The sequence below is a fragment of the Colobus angolensis genome, unplaced genomic scaffold (assembly GCF_000951035.1).
Source record: "Colobus angolensis palliatus isolate OR3802 unplaced genomic scaffold, Cang.pa_1.0 Scaffold48, whole genome shotgun sequence".
Classification (NCBI taxonomy): domain Eukaryota; kingdom Metazoa; phylum Chordata; class Mammalia; order Primates; family Cercopithecidae; genus Colobus; species Colobus angolensis.
Window position 1 is genome coordinate 2,262,296 of NW_012118265.1, and position 18,143 is coordinate 2,280,438.

Here is an 18,143-nt window from a genome sequence, read left to right on the forward strand (position 1 = left end):
TAGTTATGCTTCGAGTGAGTGTTAACTTTTGCATCTGTAACATGAAAAACAATCATCACTACCATTGAGGGATGTTTTGCTGTGTGGAAGGAAATGAGGAGGAACAGACTGTTTACCAAACCATCTCTTACTTACTATATCTAGTTTGCTAACAATTAAGCACAATCCAAATGTACAAAAATTCAGATAATCTGAATAAAAACCTCAGATTCCTCTGTTTCCTGATGTGAGAAATGTCAGTGGTTAAAAGCAACATAGAGATAGTTTTTCAGATATTTAGTGAAAAGAGTCATCTGGAGCAAAGAAAGTGAAAAAGTGTAATGGAAATACAATAAGCAGAGGCCTGCTACATCAGACGATGCTTTAGTTGCTATACAACTATGACTTTATCACTGCATAGTTTCAAGGAGAAATTACCATTTCCCCAATTTATATATTTCTTCTGTGCCTAATTTTGTTGAAACCATCACCTGAGCTTTTAACTGTATTCTGCCATAATGAACATGATAATAGCAGCAGCTATCCCTAATTGAGAGCTTTCTGCTGAAAAAGGCTGAAGAAAGTTTTGCCCAGAGAAGGTAATTCACACCAGCCCCCAGCACATTAGAGCTGGGGTTGAATTAGAACTGGAGTCTATCTGGCTCCAAGTTGTGGGCTGCTTCTGATTTATTATTCCTGTGGCCTTGGGAAAGGACAAGGAAATAAACAAGGCTCAGAATATTCCAGTGGGCTAAGTCTGTTACAATCTGGCATGTGTGTGAAATGTTAATCTGTAGTGACTATGACATAAGGGACATTGAAGCAGCCCTGTAAACATGAGAGGCAAAAACATTTAAACCATTCTGTGAATCTATAATACATTAGAAAAGTCAGGAGCTGTATGAATGGGGAGCAGACTATGGTCTCATCCACTTATGTCTTCTGCAGCCATTCCTAATACCAATGACCCATGTGCAGATAACTATCGGGGCTCTGCACCAGAGTCCGAGAAAGAGACGAAAGCTGTCACTGATTTCATTAGAAGCCACCTGAATGAAATCAAGGCTTACATCACCTTCCATTCCTACTCCCAGATGCTATTGTTTCCCTATGGATATACGTCAAAACTGCCACCTAACCACGAGGACTTGGTACGTAGACAAAAGTTTGTGCTTAATGCATCGACACCACCATTGACTTTCAGTCTATTCTTCATTAACTAGGGTATGTTGAAAGAATTTCACATTTTGATGTTAAAGAAAAGAACTAATGAAATTTGCCTTGAAGTTAAAATCATGATCTTTAATTTTTCATTGATAAAAGTATATAGATAATAAACTCTCTTAATGTGATTCTCAGAAGGAAAAACAAATCGGGAAGAAATGTCTATGCAAGGCACAATAGAAGCCTATTACCACACAGTTCCCTGTGGGGTTTAAGAGTTACCATGGGTCGTACGGTAAAACCATGCGTGGAAAAAGCCTAATAGAACAGCAAAGACATTCACTAGTCCTGCCCCCCAGATATCAGATTTAAGAAGATACATTGTATTTTTATCCTCCTGATAAACTTGGAAATTATATTCTTTTACTATCCAAAGAAGACTATAAATGTTTGTGAAGTTTCCTCACTATGTTACCTTTCCAAAACTACGGTCCGTTAAGCACCTTTTATTAATAAAAACTGATTTGATAATGTGAGCTTAAAAAAAAAAGTCTGCATATGGGTTCCAATGAATCACAGGAAGTAACAGAGTGAATGTGTGGATAGAGGGATAAATATTTTGAATTGCTATAGAAGAAAATAAATAAAACAGAAAAAGTTTAGTGGCCCAGATCCCATGGTGATTGGCAAATGTAGCACTTCCGGTAACAGCTGTGGTCCAAATACTGCCTCACAAAATATTTTAAAATTAAAAGGTTACAATTTTCATTTTGATCTCAGTTCATTGTGTTTAGCACAACAGCATTGAATGTTAATTGGAGCAGAGATCTGAATCAGTCATTAAAATCATCTCCATATATACAACAAAGAAAACATACCAGCAATATATGGCCCATAGTCATTTATTATCCAATCTATGTGATAATCTGAGTGCATGAGTTCAATTAATGCATACAAATGTACAGCACTGTGATTTCAATCCACTGTTAGGAAAATGACATTATGGGTTAAAATAAATGCATATCCACAAAAAAAAAACACTTTGAGTAAAATGAGAGTTCTTTGCATAGCAACTAAATTGAGAAAAAGAAAAATTCTTGGTTCTATACATTATACATATCATCTTTTTAAAATCTATATTTGTAAGTGCTAATGTTAGTAACTATATCCATTAAAATTCATTCTGACAATCACTCTCATAACACAAAACACTAACGTGTATTAAAAAGTCATGACAAAATGCCATTCTGAAAGAGATACCCTAATTAACAACTATTTTAAAGAACGGTCAACCGCCCTTCTTCCCTTGGTATGCTGAAGTCAGATGAGTAGAGAAGATCCTGTAGCAATATGAGCCTGTTAGGGACCAAGGAATGTAAAACATGGAAGAAACTGGAGAAATCATCAGAAAAGACAATTATCTGAAGCCAAAAAATACAGACAGGAAAAATAATGTATATTTTATATTTTAAAAGAAAAGAATGAGGAGAGAGAGAGAGAAAGAAAAGGAAGGGTAGAAACACAAAATGAGATATGGCATTACTGTATATAATTGACAGCATATTTAAGTCTTCATTTTTTTATTTTTATTTTTTTAGACGGAGTCTCGCTCTGTCGCCAGGCTGGAGTGCAGTGGCGCAATCTCGGCTCACTACAACCTCCGACTCCTTGGTTCAAGTGATTCTCCTGCCTCAGCCTCCCGAGTAGCTGGGACTATAGGCACATGGCACCATGCCCAGCAAATTTTTTGTATTTTTAGCAGAGACAGAGTTTCACCATGCTAACCAGGGTGGTCTCAATCTCCTGACCTCGTGATCCACCCACCTCGGCCTCCCCAAGTGCTGGGATTACAGGCATGAGCCACCGTGCCCGGCCAAGTCTTCATAATTACCATATATATTACTGAAAATAAGTTTCTCATTTAACCATTTATTTTCTTTTGATCTTCAAATGCCAAATAACTAGTACATTTGACTTTTTTTCATCCCTAGTAATTTACATATTTACGTATATATGTATATATGGGCTTTGGTTTTGTTAAAACCAGGAACTGAATTCCGGCTTCACCAGTTGCAAGAAACCAGGAAATAGTACTGTCCACCTCATAGGGTTGTTATGAGTCTTGAAACTCAAAATCAAGGGCTAAGCACAGTGATTAACCTGTAAGACTCCATTAAAAAATTGCATACATACATAATTACATATTATTTGGTATTTACACAGTATTCTATTATTTCACTCTAACTTTCCTTTCTCTCCAGGCCAAAGTTGCAAAGATTGGCATTGATGTTCTGTCAACTCGATATGAAACCCGCTACATCTATGGCCCAATAGAATCAACAATTTGTAAGTCATTCCTCTTATTTACTGAGCCCTTTCCCTTAATTATTTTTTATAAATATTAAAGAAAATTATAAAATTTGCAATTTAGGTTAGAGCATCTGGAATTGCTAATTTAAATTCTACTTTTCACAGGATATTCTGAATTATATGTGAATCTAGGTGATAGATTCTGCCCTTTTCTTGGGATAAGATTTTTCTAGAAACAAATTATACTGAACTTTTACAGGGTTATAAGGTCAACAGAAGCTATTAAGTCAAGACGGATTTACAGTTTAATTCATCTACCTTCCTGTTTCCCACCTCTACCACCAACAAGGTTGCACCCTTCCAGGAACTGATGAGAATTCACTGGAGCGAGAAAAAAAACAAAAAAAAATTAGCCAGGCATGGTGACCTATGCCTGTAGTCCCAGCTTCTCTGGAGGCTGGGTTGGGAAGATCATTTGGGCCTGGGAGGTTGAAACTGCCGTGAGCTGTGATTGCACCACTGCACTCCAGCCTGGGCAACAGAGCAAGACCTCATCTAAAAAACACACACACACACAAAAAGTAGTTGGAGCAGAGTCTACTTTTTTTTTAACCATTTAACTTTAGCTGGACTCTTTCTTACTTGCCTTGTCTACATGTAAGTATGGTCTATTCCCTAGCTCCCGATAGGAAAACAGATAGAAAATCAGTTTCAGTCCCTCTGGTCATATAAAAGAAGTTATTTGTCCTTCTCACTTGCTCCTTCTCGCTATGTTCAACTGAAAGCTGTATGGTGAACTAGAAAGATCACAAGACTCTAGTTCTGTCACTTTTGTTTTATATTCTCAGCATCATTTCTTACTCTTCACTATTTTTAAATTTGTGTTGTCTGTGTATTTTTAAGTTATTGACTTGGATTTCTTAGCCTTGATTTTCTTGTCTCTTATTCTATATACAAGGAATCAGTAATTTTTTTCTGTAAAGGGCCAGATAGTAAATAGCTTTGACTTTGTGGAGGTACAGTCTCTGTTGCAGGTACTCAACTAGAGCATCATAGCTCAAAAACGGCCATAGACAATAAGTCAGCAAATGGGCATGACTGTGTGCCAGTGAAACCTCATTCACAGAAATCGGAGGCTGGCTAGGATTTGCCAACTCCCATACTTTATACTAAATAATATCTGCAAATATTTATAGAGTCTTTACAAGTTAGGCACTGTGCTTACCCTTTGATTTTCACAATCTCAAACCTCACAATAACCCTATGAAGTGGGGAGTACTATTTCCCAGTTATTAGTAACTGGCGAAGCTGGAACTCAATTTCAGATTTTAACAAACAAAAGCCCTGATCTTGCCCACTGCACATACTGTTTGCGTGTTTGGATTTTCTATTTTCAATGAACAGCCAAAAAACCCATTTGAGTATCACTGAAGACCATTAACTCAGATCCTGGGAAGTAAGACCACTTTGTACTCTTTTAGCAACTCCCACTAATCTTAGTTTGGGAATTACTTAGTAAAAACTACCTTTTCTTCAAACCAAGTTCAAGCTTCAGTTCTTAGTCTCAAAATTTATACAAAATTCCTCATGAAACTTCTCAAAAGCAAGAATTATGTTTTGGATTTCCTCTTAGACCCTATAACATATAGTACAGTGCAGGGCATGGAACAATAGCAGAATTAGTTCCCATAAACTTGCTCAATGATAATGGTGTCCTGGCTTATTCAAAAGAAGCAAATGTGGGTTGAAATCACAACAGGATTGGGCTTGATTAAGCCTGCATCACTCTCTAGACCAAATATCCAACATTTTTTAGCATTAAGACTGCCTTTTAGCTTTTAAAAATTTCATGAACAACCCTTCCACCACCAAACACACACTCATATTTTTATTACACTTTTAGAATCTGTGCATTAAAAAATATATATGTGCATATAAATCCATGGATTCCTTGCAACAATTTTACCTGGTCACTGTTTTGAAGTCACTTCTGTAATCCAAGCTAAAAGTATAAACTTGGAACTGAAAGTCTACATCCTCAGGAATTGCTATGGAATTTGAAAATGCCGGAATCAACATATACAGTTTCTAGGACTTACTTATTAGAAGCTTCTTTGGCAGAACTGGAAAATGGCTAAAAAATGAAGAAGTCCCATTCCTCGAGCACATTCACTAACAATCACCTATCAACCAGTCACTGTTAAAGTGCTGAAGAGAAAGTGTAGTGATACAGATCATCCCCAGCATCCACACAGATCTTGCTACAGCCTAGCCATGCTGGGGACTCATTACACGTACAGGTCAATAACAACAAGATTTCACAATAGATGTTATATATCCAGCTATGTGAGTGGACAAAAAGTAAGCAAAGTAAAGAACAAAAGGACAGACTAGAACATCAGTTCAAAATGGCAGCCCACTTAGTAGATACTAATAAATAGCGGGCCAGATAGGCCACCCAGATACCATGTAAGAGCAATTCCTCTAAGCAAGAAAAATACATGGATAGTCTTAGAGGCCAAGAACAAAGCATTCCAAACAGGAACAAACTTTGCAAAAGGCAATTAAAGCATAAAATAATTATCCGTGTATGTGTGTATCTACAAAAGTATGAGAATACAGAGCTGTGCATAGTATTGCATTAGGATCTCTTAATGAACAAAAAGGTATGGTGTACCTAGCTAGCAGGCTAGCATTTTGGAGCTTTCGGGGATAGATGAGAGGACTTAGGACACAATAAACTACTCTTAAGGAAGTCACATTCTAACTGGAAGGAGCTGATAGCCAAAACTACCATAGCTCCATGCCATCATGTGTCACTTTCAAAATGGAAAGATAGGGTCAAGAGGGATTACTATTCTGTTTAACTGTGCAGCATTATTTTAGAAAGAATTGCCTTTGTCCTGCAGTGCTGTAGCAGCTTGATAAATGATCAAGATTTCTAGGACAGACTGCTTTAATAAAGCATCTGATAGAATGTTAATCGAACATTCATGAGAAACAGAGGGTAGCAAAGTAGTTGACTTGGTAAGAATAAAAAATAAAAACATGATTAAGGTTTAGTCATTCCAATAACCTGATGTCACTTAACTTGTCCCCAGATTTAGGAGCAGCATCTAGCATTTGTCAGTGATTTCCTCTCTTTGACTTGATGAAGACAGAAAAAAAGGCACTGGGGGAGCATTTTTTAAACCCAACTTACGGAGGATCTCTGGACTTCAGAAAAAAAATATGTTTGCTATTTGAACATGAGAGGCAAACATATCAGATAAGTTAAAATCATAAATTTTGAAACCAGGGAGAAACACAGGTAATGATCTATTCCATGGTTCTCAAGCCTGACTTCCCATTAGAATCATCAGGAAGCTGGCCAGGCATGGTGGCTCACTTTCGTAATCCAGGCACTTTGGGAGGCTGAGGTGGGTGGATCACAAGGTCAGGAGTTTGAGACCAGTCTGGCCAACATGGTGAAACCCCGTCTCTACTAAAAGTAGAAAAATTAGCTGGGCGTGGTGGTGGGAACCTGTAATCCCAGCTACTCAGGAAGCTGAGGCAGGAGAATCACTTGAAACCGGAAGGTGGAGGTTGCAGTGAGCCCAGATCGCACCATTGCGCTCCAGCCTGGGTGAAAGAGCGAAATTCCATCTCAAAAAATAAATAAATAAATAAATAAATAAATAAATAAATCATCAGGAAGCTTTTAAAATGCATGAATGATTATACCTCCACCCCCAGAGATTCTGATTTCATCAGTCTGAGGTGGAGCTCAGGCACTCAATTTTTTTTTAAAGTGCCTAAAGTGATTCTAAGATGAAACTAGGGTTGAGAATCACTGATCTAAACAAAACCTCTCATTTATAGGCTGAAATTTAGATACAGAAAGGTTTCATCACTTTAGAGCAGAACAAAAACAAAAATCAGCATTCAAGACCAGAGTTAAAATGATATACCTACCACTTTGCCCCAAAGCAGCAATATTAAGATGGCACAAAAATGTAAATAATGTTTAATGTGAAATGATTATATTTGCATATAAACACCATATCCAATCCTTCATCGTCTTAGAAATAACTAAACATAGTACCTCGTGAGCAAGAATAGTTATTTGAGTTGATAAGAACCAAGAAGATTGCATTAGTAATAAAATTCATCTGTGAGTCACATCATGAATTAAAAAGTTAATTTCAAAGTACATTTCTTGTAGCTTCCTTCATGCACCAAAATTTCTAGATCTGCCACTGGGTTCTGAACCCAGTGCTCTTTTTTCCTCTTCTACATATTCTACTCCTTCTGAATTTACATTCTGAAAAAGACAAAGTTAAGATTTGTAGTTCATAACACCAGATCTCTACTTACTAAGAGACATTCAAACTAATATTACAGAGAAAATATTTCCGTTTATGCCCACGTATCTCTGGCTTCAGCTCTTGCTTCAAATATAATTTTCACTTAATATTAATATAATAGTACAGGTTATTATATTGAATACATTTAAATAATACTTTTTAAAATGATACAATTTTTTAGAAAACACTATCAAGTAAGCAATAAATGCAGCACACATTAAGTCACCAGTATCACTTTATATGGATCCCTTTGGGCTGAAATCAGATTTCTAGTTTGGTACAGTTTCATTTAGATTTGTTCTGATTGAATTTGTTGCAACTAATATTGTGCCTTGAAATAAGTAGGAAATATGTTCTTAATGTTGAACATACTCAGAATATGCTGTCAACAAAAACAAAATTATTTTATAGAACTGAGTAAACACTTGTTATTGGCTAGAATATAGAGTGGCACATAGGTGGCACAGTACAATGATTAACAGCATGAACTCTGAAGACACAGCCTGGGCTTGAATCCTGATTCAACTGTCTACTAGCTATGTGTTTTTCAGCAAATTCCTTACTCTGAGCCTGTTTCTTCTTCTGTAAAATGGTAATTGTTACTTACATTTAGGATAGGAATTAATTAAATGAGTTAACATGCATAAAGCACACAGAAGGGTACTCCGTATTTAGCAAGTGATTGTTATTATATTTTATAAATGCATACACATGTTTTAGTGGGTACACATGTTATTGATAAAGAAAAGGCTAAGTATCAGGTTAAACCAATTAAGTTCTGGCCAGGCACAGTGATACACACCTGTAGTGCCAGCTACTTAGGAGGCTGAGGTGGAAGGATCACTTGAGCCTGGGATGTCGAGGCTACGGTGAGCCATGATCATGCCACCACACTCCAGCCAAGGTAACAGAGCAAGACCCTGTCAATACACACACACACACACACACACACACACACACACAAATTCTCTATTTTTTTCTCAAAGTAAAAACTTGCAATGTTGTATTTATTTTATGCCTTAATATAGTTTTTGTTTGCAAATTTAACATCCAGAAAATACGAAATGTATTCTACTTCATAGTATCACATAATTATGAAAAATCAAATTCCATATATTCTCAGTGACCACTATTGATCTTAATGACAAACTTCACATAAAGTAAATCTCTCAAAATAGAAGTCATGCCCTTTAACCCTTGGAAATCACGGAAGTTTACTTGGCTGCAAATAGCGAGCTACTTCAACTAGAAACCGGTCAAGTTTATTAAAATTGTCTAGCATATCCTAAATTACAAGACAAAATTCCTATTTACTTTACCTCCTTTGCTACCAAACTTGCTTCTTAGTATGATTTCTTTCTCATGAACTTAAATCCAACTAGCTAAAAGTGGCATCTTTTTGATCACTGAAGCCAGTATCTATATTTCAGCTCACATGCTCCATAAATTACATGCAATATTTGACCCTGTTAATAACTCTTCTTCTTGCCATTCCTTTAGCTTCATTGACTTTGAACTCTACTAGTTCTCTTCTTCCTCCTCCTCCTTTTTTTTCTACTCTCTCGCTGACTGCCTCTACAACCAGATATTTTCCAAAAAATAGGGTACAATATATGGATACTTCCTCAGGTTCTATCCTCAGGTCCCTCCTCTTACTTTTGATTCTCCTCATCAGGAAATGACCTCTATCCCCACAGGCTGGAATCCCTCATTTGTTACTTAGGGCTTCAGGCAATCACCTTTTAGCCACTAAGTGAACCAACCAGACCAAAATAGCAGTGCAAAGCCTTTGAAAACTATATTGTCAGCTGAGCACGGTGGCTCATGCCTGTAATCTCAGCACTTTGGGAGGCCAAGGAGGGAGGATCACCTGAGAACAGGAGTCTGAGACTAGCCTGGCCAACATGGTGAAACCCTGTCTCTACTAAAAATACAAAACTTAGCTAGGTGTGGTGGTGTGCGTCTGTAGTCCCAGCTACTCAGGACGCTGAGGCAGGAGAATTGCTTGAACCTGGAAGGCAGAGGTTGCAGTGAGCTGAGATCGTACCACTCCACTTCAGCCTGGGCAACAAAGTGAGACTCCATCTCAAAAAAAAAAAAAAAAAGCAAAATTGTCTAGGTGTGGTGGCACATGCCTGCAAACCCAGCACTTTGGGAGGCCAAGGTGGGCAGATTGCCTGAGGTCAGGAGTTCAAGACCAGCCTGACCAATATGGTGAAACCCTGTCTCTACTAAAAATACAAAAGTTAGCTGGGTGTGGTGGCGGGCGCCTGTAGTCCCAGCTACTTGGGAGGCTGAGACAGGAGAAGCACTTGGACCTGGGAGGCAGAGGTTGCAGTGAGTCAAGATTGTGCCATTGCATTCCAGCCTGGGTGACAGAGCGAGACTCCATCTCCAAAGAAAAAAATATATATACTATATTGTCATCAGTATCACAAGACACAAAAGTAGGCCAAGGGCCTGTTTACTAAACCTAAACAGGGTGACTATCTGCTAAATTGAAGATTTAAGTTACAATTTATTATTTAATGTAATAGCTAAAATGTCCAGAATATAATCAAAAATCACTTATAATACTAAAGACAAGAAAAATTACAGCTTGAATACAAAAAGACAATCCATAGATGCCAACGCTGAGATGATTGGAATTTCAAACACTGGAAAAGAATTTCAAAGTTGCCATCATAAAAAAAAATGCCTCAACAAACAATTATAGATGGCCTTGAAACAAGTGAAGAAATGGAAAATATCATCAAAAAAATATAAGATATAAAAAGGAACCAAATGGAAACCATAGAACTAGAAAATACAATAACCTGAACAACGAAAAAACTGGAAGGGCTTAATAGAACAAATATGACAGAGGGAAGAATCAGTGAACTTAAAGACAGAACAATAGAATTCACTCACTCTGAAGACAGAAAATAAACAAAAAAATAAATAAACAAAGCCTCAGGAGCAAATGGCATAATAAGATATCCAACATTCATGTCATCGGTCCAAGGAAAATATAGATAAAGGGAACAGGGGCTGGAAAAAAATGTTTGAAGAAATAAAAGCTGAAATATCCTACTTTTGACAAAGACATAAGCTAACATAGTCAAGTAACTGAGTGAAACCCAAGCAGGAATTACCCAGGGAAACTCACATCAAAGTACATCATAATTAAATTTCTGAAAACTAGACAAAGAAAAAAATCGTAAAAGGAATCAGGCCGGGCGTGGTGGCTCATGCCTGTAATCCCAGCACTTTGGGAGGCTGAGGCAGGTGGATCACAACCTCAGGAGATCAAGACCATCTGGCTAACACGGTGAAACCCCGTCTCTACTAAAAATACAAAAAATTAGCCCGGCCTGGTGGTGGATGCCTGTAGTCCCAGCTACTCAGGAGGCTGAGGCAGGAGAATGGCATGAACCCGGGAGGCCAAGCTTGCAGTGAGCCGAATCACGCCACTGCACTGCAGCCTGGGCGATAGAGCGAGACTCCATCTCACAAAAAAAAAAAAAAAAAAGAGCAATCAGAGAGAAATGATCTAGAGTTAAAAACAATTCCAGTGACAGCAGATTTTTCATGTGAAACCATGAAAGTCAAAAGGAAGTGACATTTTATCAAGTGCTGAATGAAAAAAATCTATCAACCCTAAATGCAATAAATTCAATATCCAGCAAAATATTCAGAAATGAAGGAGGGAATAAAGACATTCTCATACAAAGGAAAATCAGGAGATGTGTCTCCCGCACACCTACTCTTAATGGCTAAAAGAACTCTCTGAACAAGAAGGAAATAATCACAGTAAAAGGCTCGGAACTGCAGAGAGGAAGGAAGAAAAATGGATTCAGTATAAATAAATTAAATAATAGACTATCTTTCTCCACATGATGATTGAATCAAAAATTGTAAGTTTATTTGATGTAATGTTCAATGTATGTAGAGAAGTACTCAAGACAATTGTACTTTAAAAGTGGGAAGGGAAAAAGGATCTAAAAGGAAGTAAAGTTTCTATACTTCGCTTGACATAGTAAAATGTCAGTACCATTAGACTGTGATAAGTTATATATGTGTATTATAATACCTGGAGCAACCACTAAGAAAACTAAGCAAGTGACATACTTTAAGATGTTATAAATCAATCAAATGCAATCCTAAAAATGTCATGTAACCAAGAGGAAGGTGGAAAGCAAGAAAAGAAAGATAAAGGGATAAAAACAGAAAAAAACAAAAAAAGAAATAAAATAATAGCATGTTTAAGTCATATCAATAATTTACCTATATGCACTAATTAAAGACACATGGGCAGAATGAATTTTTTAAACTGTAATTCAACAATATGCTGTCTATAAGAAACTCATTTCCAGTATAACAACATAGATAAGTTGAAATGAGAATGATAGAAAAGATATACTATGCCATTAGGAAGAATAGCTATATCAAGTATCAAATAAAGGGAATTTCAGAGCAAAGAAATTTGCTAGTGACAGAGACATTAACAATGATAAAAGGATCCATCCCACCAAGAAAATAATGATCCTAAATGTGTGCACACCAATTTCACCTATGATGTCTATGCCAATAATTTAAACATTCATTTTTCCAAGCTCTTTTTTGAATGTCTTTTTGATGTTAAACATATCACTTTGTCTTCCCTTGCCTTTTCTTTTTCCCATCCCAGCGCTGAGTTCCCATTTCTTTTAACAGTATGTTTTTCCCAGCTACCCAGATTGAAACATCAATCATTTTTATCAAATCCCAATATTTCTTACATAGAATCCCTCAGTTCTATTTCCAACGTGGTGACTCTACCCTAGTTCAGGCTTTCATTTCACAATACCTCATAACTGGTTTCTATTCTTTTCAATCCAGATTAACAATCCTAAAGTACTACAAGGCCTCCAAAAGAAATCTAAACACCTAGTCCCGATTCACAAGGTTTTCCAAGTTTTACTCACAAACTCTCATTGCTACCTTTGCTCTGGTCCAGCTGGAGCTCATTAGTTTCTAACAATACCTCCATGCTTTTCTATCCTTGTAGTTCACCAGCCAGAATTCCTTTCTTCCATCTCCAGCTGAAAACACACTAGCCTTTCTTCAAGGTTCTCCTCCAATACCACCTCCTCCATCATGAAGGCAGTATTTGAGCTGGCACTGGGCATGAAAGGTCGTACTCCTCATCAAGAATAATCTCTTTTTTCTTTTAAATCTTGATAAAATATTGTACCTTTTCTTTGGTACTTAGCATATTCTGCTCTGCCTCTATTGACTTATACCTTGACTTCTGCCTCCTAAATTGTAAGTTACTGAAGACACCAGTGACATCTTCTGCATTTGTGTACCCTGCAACAATTACTCTCCCCAGTGCCAAGAAGTGTGTCTTGTAAATATTAAAGGTTTAATAAATATTTGGTGACCAATTTAAGAGCCAATACTATATCTTTTCATCAAAATACCCCTTCTCTCTTTCTTCATCATAGTTTTGAGTTCTTTCAGATTTTTCAAACCTTTCAGACTGTTATTATTAAACTCATTACTTGTCCTAGAACATAAACACCTTCCCATACCAAAAAAACTTTTATATCACATAAAGCAAAATATGAGCACATAAATGCAATTATTATATGTATATGCACTTGTATATGTATACAGCCTCTAGATGTGTGTTATATGCATATAACCTTTAGAAGTGTGTTTATATTTCCAAACTTTTTATCAAAAAATAGAACCTTAAGTTAAATTTCATAAAAGTTTACATGGAAATTTTGAATTAGGAAATTAAATATGTCTTTAAAATAACTAAATTACATTTTCTTGGTCTTTTGACTATGAAATAGTTTACCCTAGCAACATGAAAAACAAGAGACCTAAGCTATTAGAAGAAATGCAATTCTATGTATCTTGTGTGTATAGTTTTTCCCTGGTGGTTTTCAATGACCAGTGACTCCTTAGCTGGTTTCCTCAGCTGCTAGCACTTGCTCTGAACATGTCTTCAACAATGTGTGCCTAGGAAATAAACTCAAGTTAGTACTGACCCAACCAAAATGGAATTTTTTAAATGCAGCACACACTTGGTGGATTCCAAAGTCATGATTATGCTTTACTATGCACTCTGTACTATTCAGACCACTACTCTCATTCATTACTGCAATTAACTGTATACATAATTATTTTTATTGCTAATTATACACCACTGATTTCCACTATAAAAAAAATTAGCATTTGTCTCTAATTAAATATTTACTGCTTGTGTTTTACAGACCCAACATCAGGTTCTTCTTTAGACTGGGCTTATGACCTGGGCATCAAACACACATTTGCCTTTGAGCTCCGAGATAAAGGCAAATTTGGTTTTCTCCTTCCCGAATCCCGGATAAAGCCAACCTGCAGAGAGACCATGCTAGCTGTCAAATTTATTTCCAAGTATATCCTCAAGCATACTCCCTAAAGAATTGCCCTCCGTTTGGAATAAGCCAATTAATCCTTTTTTGTGCCTTTCATCAGAAAGTCAATCTTCAATTATCCCCAAATGCAGCTTCTATATCACCTGAATCCTTCTCTCGCTCATTTAAGTCCCACGTTATCGCTGTTTGCTTTTACTTACTTTCAGTAGCACCATAACGAAGCAGCTTTAAGTGAAACCTTTCAACTACCTTTCTTTGCTCCAAGTGAAGTTTGGACCCAGCAGAAAGCATTTGAGTATTTTGAAAGGTGATACACAGTGAGGCACAGAAAATAAATGAAAACCTTCAGTTTCTCACAGATTTTCACCATGTGGCTTCATCAATTTATGTGCTAATACAATAAAAACTAAAATGCATTTAATGCTTTAAAATTCATCTTTTTATGATAAACTATATTCTCTGTATTTCTCTATAGCATTAATAATCAACATTAATGCCAATCATTCAGTCTGTTAATAAGAAATAATATCTTCAGTTTTCAAAAACATAATTTGCCTATTTTTTTCTGATAGAAGTAGACATTGTTTATATCCTCAAAAAAGCAAAAGGATGTCCTAGCAGGAAATAAAATGGTACATATAGAGATGAATCTCAGTCCTTTAAACAACTGATCCAGTTCTCATCAGCATAATGTACATTAAATTCAAAATAGTTTAATTTAACCTGCCATAATCAGAAGAAACCACCTGCTAAAACATCTCTTTGCCGGTACAGACACAGACAAGACAATCTGGTCAGCTGTGACCCCTGCCCTCCTAATGGATAGAAAGGAAACCTGGAAATGTACTGTAAGTTGAGGAGAGAAAGTCATGTTGACCAAAGGCAATCAGAGTAACTTGCTGCATTTGTACCATTTATACTCCTATTATTTAAGGTGGTATTATTGGATAGCTTCTCCCCAACACCAATACCTCAATGTGTGATCAAGTGGCCACAGTGGTAGTGTTTACATTCCCAAAATCCAGACACAGATGCCCACCACTGGACTGACTATAATTGGAGGGACAAGTAGAGAGTTCCTTGACCTCCAGTAAACTTACTTCTCAGAACACCCTAGACAGTTTTCAATGATTGGGAAAGGTCCGGAGAAGTTAAGTCAATAAACAGTCTGGGACATGCCTCATGAATTCTCTAGGGACCCATAAAAGAAAGGATGCCATCAAAGCTACAAGATGATGGTGTGCTGTGATAATCATGAGGTACATAAAAGTTTCCCATGCAAAATTGTCCAGGAAAAACAAATGTAAACTAACAAAATTGCTATACAAGGGGAGGAGGGGAAGGTGACAGAGTCAAGAAAGTAAAAGACAAAAATGTGGCTATGAGATTATATTGTCTCATTAAAAATATGGTATCTATATCTAAATATTTAGCATTCCAAACTAGCTTCAGAACGTGGGAATGTAAATTTGTTTCATTATACATGCCATATGGGAATTATATACTCATTCACACTTACTTACTCAAATGAGAAACGATTGAAGTATATTCTAACCCTAAAATTCACATAAATACCTCTAATTCCATTGAGCCTTTAGGTGGAGGGGATAAAAGAGATAATCCCAATTGCAGAATATTTTCCCATGTCCAACCATTATTCAGTTTATAAAAACACAAAAGTTGTACACACTATTTGAATTATCATGCAGCTTAATATTTTTTTCTCAATCAGAAAAAAAAAGATTAGCCTGAGCGGCTAAAAATGAAAAATCCTAACAAGATCTCATCCTAACTAAATAGTTTTTGGATGGCATTTGAGGGCATTTATTTCTTTGACTGTATATGAATTGTGAAAATAAATACGTGAATACAAATATCTACATTAAAGTTAAAACACTAAATTTTTACCTTATTTATGAGAAAGTTTGAGTGGCAAGTGCTGTGATTCTTCCCTTTTAATTTTCAACCATCAGTAAAAGTACTTTGTACCCAAGTTACAAGTTGTGCTATCACATCACAATATTCTTGACAGAGGCCAGGCACAGTGGCTCATACCTGTAATCCCAACACATTGGGAGGCCAAGGTGGGAGGATCACTCAAGCCCAGGAGTTCAAGATAAGTCAGGGTGATAATTTGAGACCCTATCTCTACAAAAAAAAAATAAAAATAAAAAATTTGCCAGCTGTGATGACACACACCTGTGGTCTCAGCTACTTGGGAAGCTGAGGCAAAAGGATTACTTGAGCCCAGGAGGTCGAGGCTGCAGTGAGCCAAAATCATGCCACTGCACTCCAACCTGGGTGACAGAGCAAAACTCTGACTCAAATATACATATGCACAGATACACACACACATATATAGTGTGTATATACATATATACACAGAATATATACATGTATATACATATATACAAAATATATATGTAAAAATATATATATCATTCATTTTCCAATTTTCTTATTATAAAACTCACTCAAGAGGCATTGTTTCATATTTTGAAAATGTGTTCTTTTATAGCAATTTAGTCTAATTGTTGCTAAAAATAAAGTCTAATTGTTGAGGTGCACATCTGAGATGTACATCTGTTATGAAAAATGAAACATCTTATTTTTACTCATGCAAATAAATGTTTCTAGTAAGCCTTATGACTCCAAACTGATCTTTAAACGTCACGTCAGAGGTCTCTTCCCCACGTTTGACACATTGGATGTGTTTTTTGACCACGGAAGTGCTCACTGGCTAAGTGAACATTAGGCTTACTAACAACACAAACGTCTATGCCTGATTTTCTTTAGATGAAAAAATAAAGAAGTAACCCCCAAAGAAACTTAGAACATGTCATTGCAAAGACACAGATTTTCTCTGTTCTCATGTCCTCCCTAGACTCCTTATCTCAAAAAGAAAAAAAAAAAAAAGAAAGGTTAAATTATTTTGACCTTTCCAAAGGGACGGATGTTGGGCTTTTCTGGACATGGGAAAAGGTCAAGGACAGAGAACTCTTCTTGGTCCCACCATGTGGTTCCCAGTGCTATAAACTAACCTTTTACCTTTAATATAGAAAATGGAAATGAGAGGTTTTCTAAAAGAGAATATGCATTGGTCCCCCAAATCTACAACGAAGTATTGCAGTATTAAGTCAATGTTAAATTTCCCAGGATATAAATCATACAAAGCAGCAGTAGCAAGAAATGTTACTTAAATACTCACTTATTTGAGCATCTAAAAGAAGCAATGGAATCTAGAAACTGTTCCTGACCACTGACCCTCAGAGACTGCATATTGTTCTCTAAAATCTCTCCTCTCTTCCTTGCCCTCTTTCTTTACTCTATTCTCCCTTATAATAGGTATTCCAGTTTTGAACCAGGCACAAGGCCATACATATAAAAGTTCTATTTCCAAACTCCTTGCAAATAGAATTGTAGGGCTACTCAAATTTTCTCATAAATAAAATAAAGTTTTAGTGTTTTAACTTTAATATGGATATTAGTCTTCACATGTTTATTTTCACAATTCATACCAAGTCAAAGAAGGAAAATACTCTGAGATGCCATTAACAAACTATTCAGTTAGAATGAGGAATGATCTTGTTAGGATTTTTTACTTTTAGTCACTCAGGTAATATTTTTTTCTGATTGTGAAAATAAATATCAGGCTGGGTGTGGTGGCTCATGCCTGTAATCCCAGCACTTTGGGAGGCCGAGGCGGGTGGATCACGAGGTCAGGAGATCTAGACTATCCTGGCTAACACGGTGAAACCCCGTCTCTACTAAAAAATAAAAAAAAAATAACCAGGCGTGGTGGTGGGTGCCTGTAGTCCCACCTACTCGGTAAGCTGAGGCAGGAGAATAGTGTGAACCCAGGAGGTGGAGCTTGCAGTGAGCCGAGATTGCGCCACTGCACTCCAGCCTGGGCGACAGAGCGAGACTCTGTCTCAAAAAAATAAAAATAAAA

At 36.7% G+C, this 18,143-nt stretch overlaps 1 protein-coding gene across 1 annotated transcript in view; it reads left to right on the plus strand.

The window, feature by feature from the left end:
* CPA3 (carboxypeptidase A3 (mast cell)) overlaps positions 1 to 14,622 on the plus strand; it is a 31,947-nt gene extending 17,325 nt beyond the window's left edge. The window contains exons 9-11 of the mRNA XM_011958921.1: positions 928 to 1,130; positions 3,405 to 3,489; positions 14,048 to 14,622. Of these exons, the coding sequence (XP_011814311.1) occupies positions 928 to 1,130; positions 3,405 to 3,489; positions 14,048 to 14,235 (476 nt within the window). The 3' untranslated portion in view covers positions 14,236 to 14,622. The remainder of the gene's footprint in view (positions 1 to 927; positions 1,131 to 3,404; positions 3,490 to 14,047) is intronic.
* Positions 14,623 to 18,143: the final 3,521 nt, after the last annotated feature.